We start from the raw sequence: 9,534 nt of genomic DNA on the forward strand, positions 1-9,534 counted from the left end.
TTTTTCAAAAAATTGGATGCAGGAAACGCGTCGACCCCCCCCTTCTCCTCTTTTCTGATTTATTCTGTTTTGCGACCAACCTCCCTTCTTTTGATAATCTGTAAATATAAATTCAGTGTGTGGTCGTATATGGAAAAAGATATTTCTACATTGGCATATTTTCATTTGTATGTATAGGCCTATCTATGATTAGAGCAGAGATTCTGCAATAGGCCTTAGTTGAAACAATTTGAATTGAAACAGAGGTTTTTCACTAGCCTCATCACTTCTATATGTTGTCTATTGTCTGATTGTTGTCTAAAAGCGTCATTTTTCATGTTGTATTGGTGAATTAGGATTTGGGTATTGATACCCCATTGCCTTTGGTTTTTTGTTTTTGTGTATTGAAATAACCATTTAAAACAAGTGTATTTTCACATGTTGAACATTAGATGAGTTCATTGTCAACACTCATCCAAATTAATCTCTTGTTCAAATTGACTGGTTTACTTTGTTTTGCCTGAAGATCAGCAGTCCCAAGGTAGCAGTCACACCTGGCCTGTCTGTAAGTGCAGCCTCTCTGGAGGACCGACCGTCAGCAATTGAGCCCACACTATGGCCGGCAGGACCACAGGCGTAAGCTCAGACAGGGTGTTCGACACTGGAGTAGTTGTAGTCCCTCATGGACCTCTGACACAGAGCAGTCAGAAATTCAGCAGATAAAAGCCCAAAACATGCTCTCCAGGAATCTTGTAGATTCAGACCCTGTTGTGTTAGGAATTTGGCAAATGCAACCTTGAACACGCCGTTGGCAGCACACAATGGTCCAACTGGGCCTCAACAATCACTTTGTCGTAGAGATTTATTTTCTTCCTTGAACTGTTGGGAGAGTCTTGGCGGGGCGGGAAATCCCTCAGACTAGCTGGTCCTGCTGGATGGCTTTCCGGCCCGCCCTACAGATAACGAGGATGTGTCAGACCTTGCTTCTTCCAGGACAGCCTTGTCCTCCCTTCCCTTTCTTACCAGACAGGCAGGCTTCTAGGCAGACTTCTAGGCTCTTCAGGACAGGTACACAGCTTCTCCATTAAGTAATTCAGCCTGAAGGTGATGTCCCCTCAACTTAGATAGGCTGACACCAGCCCTGGTGTCACAGCAGGCACCTGAGTACTTTGTAGAGCACTTTATTCCTTGGTATCAGAGGACTTTGAACTAGGGTATAAAAGAGGGATAGATGGTCCCACTTGCATACACAACTGGCAGGCAGGAGATGCAGTTTACTCTGTGGCACTCTCACATTGCATTTATGCTACGCACACCGACACCCTAAACACGCACTTGATGTTAGTGCAAAGTCTGGGCACAGGCATAGAAATGGAGCATGTTACAAGTCCATAGGGTGCATGTATCCTTTGTGAGCTTAATAAAATGTTGAAAATTCTATAAATCCTCACTCCTACATCCAAGTACTCTCAGGCTACCATTCTACACTCGGCTCTGTCTGAAAAACAGCTCAACATTTTCAAAATTCTGCAACTCTGCATTGATTTGGCTTGTAAATAATATTTTTGGAAATTTTCATGTATTAACTGTTTAATTTTAATACTATAGGTGATTGAAATTACTCACGAAGAAAGCAAGATTTAGCACCAGGCAACTGAAGTCAGTGCCATAAGAAGGATTATTTTGAAAAACTGAAGGACATCCAGCCTTCTACGTTTAAACAATTTCCAAAATCTAGGTGTGGCGAGGAAGTGGGAGCTGAGGAAAGTACTATACCTGTAAGTGAAGTCTCTAATTTAGTATTTCATTAACCCAGAGCAAAGCCATATCAGTGCACAGAATAACGTTCATCTAAAACATCATGTAATTCCAGATAGGAAACACACATTGCATAAAAGAAAGTTATAACAAAAGGTTTCTTCTGCAGACCATCAAAGAAGAGACACTGTGAGAAGACTCCGAAGCTGACACGTTAACAACCGAAAGATTGGAAAATCACCTTTGTTCAACAACCGTTTTTAACCAGTTACGCAAGTTTGAGACTATCTGCCTCTGGGTAGAAAACCATGACACACTCTGCTCACTCTTGCGAAAAACTTACAAATTCACCACTTTATTGTGTTCATAACCATCTCAGATTGTTTCCTTTTTATTGTGTACTGTTCTGTAATTCTATGTAAATAGCCTCAACATTATCTGCTGTGCGTGAATGATATGTAAAACTGTTAAAGATAAAAATGGATTAAATGAGCACAGTTGTGCTATAGGTAATGTAAATACATCCTCGTCTTCAGAACTACAAATCTTTACCTTACACCAAACAAAGAAAGGGTAAAAGGAACTGATGTTCTGCAACTGGTGATCCACAATAGTACTATGCATGTTCTAACACCCTCAGTTACTGCCATTACTTCAGTGCAAAAAGGTACTTATCAGTTTAATTATTAAATACCAGACTAACACCTTATCACTGCATTGTTAAGAACCTATACAAATAGATTTGAGAAAATCTTCAGTCACAAAATAAGTTGCTGCCGGATAGGCTATAACCTAAAGACTATTATCTGCTAGAAACATTTCGACAGGTGTTACAGGGCTGCTTCAAGACATAGTTTGCTCAATTCAAGTGTTAAGAAGATTACACACAATTTCTTTTAGAGATAAATGCTGAACATTATCTAAACAAGCCTGACTCTAAAATCGGGTTCCCTCTTACCGTGGCATATAAGCAAGAGAAAACTAATCGCAGAGATATTAACACTAGATATACACCTTATAAAAATACGGACTGTGAGACCAAATTCAGTGTTCAAAACCACCTCAATGAAGGCAAAATAACCTAATTTGGGGGGAAAAGTTACATGTGCCAAAAAAGACACAGCCATAAATCTTATCTCACAGAATTTGACAGAATGCATACTGGGGGAATCCACTCTCAGTGCAAAGTATGCCAAAAAACTTTCAGGCGTAAATCTTATCTCACTGAGCATATGAGAATCCACACTGGGGAAAACCACTCTCCGTGCAAAGTATGCCAAAAAACTTTCAGGCGTAAATCTTATCTCACTGAGCATATGAGAATCCACACTGGGGAAAAACCTTATCAGTGCTCTGAATGCCAGAAAAGCTTTAGTTTCAAAGCGACTCTAAATGAACATGCATTAACCCACTCTGGGGAAAAACTTTACCAGTGCGCTGAATTCCAAAAAAGTTTCTGCCGTAAATCTAAACTCACTAAACATATGAGATCCCACTCTGGTGAAAAACCTTATCAGTGCGCTGAATGCCAGAAATGTTTCAGTGACAAAGGAGGACTCACTCTACATACAAGGACCCACACTGGGGAAAAACCTTATCAGTGCTCTGAATGCCAAGAAAGGTTTTGTAACAAACAAAGTCTTTCTCGACATGCATTAACCCACTCTGTGGAAAAACCTTATCAGTGCTCTGAATGCCAGAAATGTTACAGTGACCAAAGCAGTCTCACTCGGCATATAAGAACCCACATTGGGGAAAAATCTTTTCAGTGCTCTGAATGCCAGAAATGTTTCAGTGACCAAAGCAGTCTCACTCGGCATATCAGAACCCACACTGGGTATAAACCTTTTCAGTGCTCTGAATGCCATAAATGTTTCAGTTACAAAATCAGACTCACTGAACATACAAGGACCCACACTGGGGAAAACCCTTATCAGTGCTCTGAATGCCCTAAACATTTCAAACTTAAATCACTTCTAACTGCACATTTGAGATTCCACACTGGGGAAAAACCTTATCAGTGCTCGGAATGCCCAAAACATTTCAACCGTAAATCAACTCTAACTGCACATATGAGAATCCACACTGGGGAAAAACCTTATCAGTGCTCTGAATGCCAGAAAAGGTTTAGTTTCAAATCGACTCTATATAAACATGCATTTACCCACTCTGTGGAAAAACCTTATCAGTGCTCTGAATGCCGGAAATGTTTCAGTACAAAAAGTAGTCTCACACTGCACATAAGAATCCACACTGGGGAAAACCGTTATCAGTGCTCTGAATGCCAGAAATGTTTCAGTGAAAAACGCTTTCTCACAGTGCATATAAAAACCCACACAGGAGAACAACCTTATCAGTGCTCTGAATGTCAGAAATGTTTCATAAACAAATTCAGTTTCACGAAGCATATAAGAACCCACACTGGGGAAAAACCTTATCAGTGCTCTGAATGCCCAAAAGATTTCAGACTTAAATCACTTCTAACTGCACATGTGAGATTCCACACTGGGGGAAAACCTTATCAGTGCTCTGAATGCCAGAGATGTTTCAGTGAAAAAAACAGTCTCACTCAGCATATAAGAATCCATACTGGGGAAAAACCTTATCAGTGCTCTGAATGCCACAAATGTTTCAGTGTAAAAAGCAATCTCATTCAGCATATAAGAACCCACACTGGGGAAAAACCTTATCAGTGCTCTGAATGCCACAAATGTTTCAGTGAAAAAATCAGTCTCATTCAGCATATAAGAATCCATACTGGGGAAAAACCTTATCAGTGCTCTGAATGCCAGAAATGTTTCAGGGAAAAAGGCAGTCTCACTTACCATATAAGAATCCACACTGGAGAAAAGCCTTATCAGTGCTCCGAATGCCTAAAATGTTTCAGCCAAAAATATCATCTCGCTGAACATGTGAGAATCCACACTAGAGAAAAAAATTATCAGTGCTCTAAATGTCAGAAAAGATTCAGAGGTAGAGATTTTTACAAGCGCCATAAGAAAACACACCATCAAAATAATTCAGTGCTCCAAGTGCCAGAAAAGAATCAATTTTAAACGCAATCTCACTCTACATGAGCAGACGCACACAGGGGAAAAACATTACCAATGCGGTGAATGCCAGAAATTCCTATTGATTGGCACAGCCTCACTAACCATAAGCGACTCCATACTGATGAAAAACCTTATGAGTGCTCTGAATGCCAGAAAAGCTGCAAAGAAAAACGCTATCTCACCATGAGAATCTCCACACTGGAGAAAATCCTTATGCCATAAAAGTTTGAATCTGAAAGACAGAGTTATGCTTCATGAGAGATCCCACTCTGGGGAAAAACATTATGAGTGCTCGAAATTCTAGCAACGTTTTGGTTACAAATTACTTCTCACTTGACATGAGCGAACTCACACGGGGGAAAAATGCCTTATGTGTGTTCTGAATGTCAGATAAGGTTTAGTCTCGAATACAATGTCACTTCACAAGAGAGAATTCCCACTGGACTAAAGCCTTATACAGGAGGGGAAAGCCAGAAACGTTTTACTCAGAAGGGAGATCTCACTAAACATGAGAAATGCATCCACACCAGGTGAAAAGTAAGGCGTATCTTGAGTTGCAGAAAAGCTTCTAACAACCTGACTTTACATGAGAGAGCACATATTGTAGTTGCAATAGGATTCATCAAGAAACTCTTGCAGGATAACTTAGGCTGCCCGCATGCACCCTCCAAAGAAATTTCAGGCCTGTAATTATTTTTTAATTGCGACGAATCCACAATTTGAGTATCTGAAAGTTACAAAACTCTCAAGGTCTTTACTTAACACAGAGAAGTGTTAGTGCTTGCAAAAATCAACTAAATGTCAAAAAAAATCACAATATTAACGTCTTAAATTTTACTTCACTCAAAAGGTTTCTACTCACCCTTGTTTCTTAACATATGACTGGTATCTATATTTTCATGGTAAGATTAAGCCTATGCGGAGTTCCTCAATGAAGAACTTCGCAAAGTGACAAAAAAACTCTGGCGGTCTACTCAGATTTCCGCAAGCATCAGAGTGCGTAAGGGTCATGGCGTTCGTGATGATTTTGATCTCCTGTTGTTTGTCCCGCCCTGTAAAAATAATTGCGAAAGACACCATGTGCAGCACAAGAGGGTGCAGCTGCTTCTCCTCAAGTGGCCGCTTTGTCAATGCGAAGGAAGGTTTCTCAATGCGAGTGGTGTGACCGGCCACGACCACTTGCATTGAGAAATCCGACGACCCGCTTTGAGAAATCTCGCCAGGAGGTTGATTTTGCTCGCCAACTAGACCATGGCGACCGCGAGCAAGGAAAAATCTCATCAGGAGGTGGATTTTCCTCGCTCCAGCACATAGCGTTGAAGAGTGTGAGCGTTGAAAAAAACTTGCTACGCTCCTCGGAGCGGAGTTTTTAGGAACTATGTGAGCTCCGCGGAGTACGGAAAACTCTGCCAGCGGAGTTCACCACCCAAAATGGGATAATATACAACAGCAGGAAAACATAACACACCAGTTACTTGCCTTCGATAACGCTCTTTCTGGTCGATACTCCTTTACCTGCAGATTCCTCATCTTGTGAATATTTCCCACACACCAGACTGGGTCCTTCAACTTTAAAGCAGAGTAGGAGACAACATGCAGCTCAGTGTCGCCGTCATTCTGCTACAGAAGTGACAAGCGGAGACTCAAAGAAGCACTTCCCAGGCGCACTAATAATAATAATAATAATAATAATAATAAGGGAAATTTGTAGAGCGCCTGGTTACGCGCAACGGCGTGTCCCCGCGCTGTAGTGAGTGGAATCAACAGAGTCACAGCCGCCAAAGTCGGCCCGGCTTACTGCGTGTAGAGGTGAGTCTTTAACTTCTTCCTGAAGCCAAGTTCAGAGGGCTACAGGCGAAGTTCCAGTGGTAGGGCATTCCAGCTTTTCGCGGCCAGATATCTAAAGGACCTACCCCCCATGCGTGCCTTTTTTATCCTGGGGACCTTCATTAGCCCTGTACAGGAGGAATGCAGAGCGCGCACAGGCGCGTACTGGGTGCCCAGGCCCTTGAGCGAAGCCAGTGCCTTACCGCACAAAATGTGGTGGCACGTACGGAGAGTCTTAAACTCAACCCTGCTCCTTACTGGGAGCCAGTGAAGGGCCTGGAGGGCTGCCTTAGACGGCGATCTTTTAGGAAGCTTCAAGACCAAGCGGGCCGCTGCATTTTGCAGCACCTGGAGGCGGTTAATGGCCTTTCCAGTGGCCCCCAGATAAAGCAAGTTGCCATAATCCAGGCGCGATGTGACAAGGGTGTGCACCAGCGTCCTTCGGGCTGCCGTTGGAATAAGATCGATAACTTTCTGCAGGCTTTTCAGGACGCCGAAGCATACCCCCACCACACGGCCTATCTGAGGTCCAAAAGACAGATCGGCGTCAAACCACACCCCAAGATTTTTCTCTTCCTGGCAGGGTGTGGGAGCATCCCCCAGACAGGGTGGCCACCACGCCGATGACCAAACAGACGGCCCCCCCCACCACGAGCACCTCAGTCTTGCTGCCGTTTAACTTTAGGCAATTGGCGGACATCCAGGTAGCCAGCTCTTGCATGCAGGCTCTGAATCCAATCCAATCCAAAAATCTTTATTTCGGCCATTTAGACCATAAAAGATACATGCAAATACATACAACAATATAAAAATCATCATTTGATGTGAATAAGTGCAAGTAACATTAAAAAAAAGAAAGTCGAATAGATAAAATACATAAACAGGGAACAACACAGTTCATGCCATGAGAATAAAATAGACAATATAAAAGGCATTTACCAACAGAAGCCATAGGTTACAGTGGGGGAATGGCAAGGACATTCATTCTATATTGGTTTATCCTTAACCAACTTGGACCTAATACGCCACATGGCAAGGAGAAATTTTGAAACTGCAAAAACAATGTGGGGGGAGGGGTCAGATTTCAATATTCTGTAGGATGTCAAACAGTTCCTTATAGCCATGTTCCTGCATAAAGGCACCAACCAATATTTCCTTGGGGATTTATAGGTGGGGCAAAAAAACAGAACGTGGATTTCCTCCTCATCGCACAGGTTGCAGCCGGGGCATAGTTTATCCCCTCCATTGGTCCATTTACTAGTGAAGGATTTAATAGGTAGGGAGCCAAACCGCCACTGTATAAACAGCTTCCTTGCCATGATCGGATAGATAAAATCCAAAAAAGTTTCAAATTTGTAAGAGTTTTTGGATTGGGTAAAACAATGAGTTAAGGAGCCGATGTTAAGTGCAGTCATGTGGGATGCAAGATTTAGTTCCTTGTATACTTCCACTAGTCTTTTCCTGGAGACCTTATTACAACCAATTTCTGGAGTCACCCACAGCTCGTTAAAGCCAAGCCTAAACAATTCTTTTTTAACAAAGGCTAGCCAGGGGATCTTGTCATTGTGGTTTAAGTTCATAACATGTACAAGATCTTGCCTATAGTGACTAAGCTCCTTTGTTGACCAGAGTCTATGCCAGAATCTTATGGGTTTGGATTTGAGATCCTCCCTGATGGAAGGTAAACCCAGGTCAAGACGTAAGGGAAGCAGGGGAGTTGCAGTTGGGAGGGCCAAAAGACGCCTCATAAAGCTATTTTCGGCACTTACCAACTCAGTTGCCGCTTGGTGCCTCCATAGCTCGCTACCATAAAGTGCGGCAGGTTTCACTTGCACTTTATACATCTCAACTGCAGGAGCTATAGGTTTATATGTTGAGGTGTTAATAACCTTTAAAATAGCCCTGGAGAGTTGAGAGAGCCTTAATCGCGAGCTTGCGATCTGTGGGCCCCATAAGAGGTTCTCTTGGAGGGTTACACCCAAATACTGAAATGTTTTAACCCTCTCTAGGACCGTAGAATTTAGGGATGGGTTAGATCTGGTTGTAGAGGAGGGGTTAAAAATCATGTATTTGGTCTTCCCTGCGTTTATCTCCAGGCCATACTGCCTGCAGAAGAGATCGAAGCCATCAAGGATTCTCTGGATTCCCATGGGTGATTTGGAAAGCAGGAGGGTGTCGTCAGCAAACATGATTGCTGGTACCCTCCTGCCTGCCAAGACTGGGGCGTCATTATCCCCGACATTAGCTAAGTGTGAGATGACGCTGTTCACATATAGGCAAAAAAGAGTAGGGGCAAGGACGCAGCCCTGCCTGACCCCCCGGGAAACAGGAAACCTATTTGTCAGTGCTCCGCCCCGCCCACAGCGTACCTGGGCGAAGTTGCCCTGGTGCAGTCTAATTATAGCCTGGAGTAAATTAGTGGGCACTCCCAACTCCTTCAGGACCTCCCAGAGCTTTCCTCGCGGTACCAGATCGAATGCTGACTTTAGGTCCACGAACACCATGTACAATCTCCCGCCCTCGATGGTCACCGTTTTCCAGAAGAGGAGAACTAGGCGGAAGATTTGATCCATGGTGGACGTATTTTTCCTAAAACCAGCCTGGAGAGGACTTAAGATTTCATTTTCCTCCATCCAGCCCATCAGTTGGTCCAGTAGGAGTCGCGAATAGATCTTCTGGGGGACATCTATAAGGCTGATCGGCCTGTAGTTGGATGGGAGCAGAGGACAGCCCTTCTTAAAGATAGGGACTATCTCTGCCCCCAGCCAAGTGCAGGGGATCGCCATACCACGTGCAAGTGAGTTAAAAAGGATGTGACGGTAAGGCGCCCAGATCTCTGGATGGGACCTAAAAAGGTCACCAGGTAATTTATCAAGGCCGGGGGCCTTACCCATCGCTAGGCCATCTATTGCGCTTT

The 9,534-nt window shown here is 43.3% G+C and overlaps 1 protein-coding gene across 1 annotated transcript; it reads left to right on the forward strand.

Annotated features, from left to right (window-relative positions):
- Positions 1–2,840: 2,840 nt before the first annotated feature.
- Positions 2,841–8,773, forward strand: LOC147737280 (uncharacterized). The gene is made up of 2 exons (XM_086923423.1): positions 2,841–4,769; positions 8,714–8,773. The coding sequence occupies exons 1-2, from the start codon at positions 2,841–2,843 to the stop codon at positions 8,771–8,773; spliced, it is 1,989 nt and encodes a 662-aa protein (XP_086779549.1).
- The last annotated feature ends 761 nt before the right edge of the window (positions 8,774–9,534 follow it).

Source organism: Lissotriton vulgaris, chromosome 1_1 (genome assembly GCF_964263255.1).
Source record: "Lissotriton vulgaris chromosome 1_1, aLisVul1.2, whole genome shotgun sequence".
NCBI lineage: Eukaryota > Metazoa > Chordata > Amphibia > Caudata > Salamandridae > Lissotriton > Lissotriton vulgaris.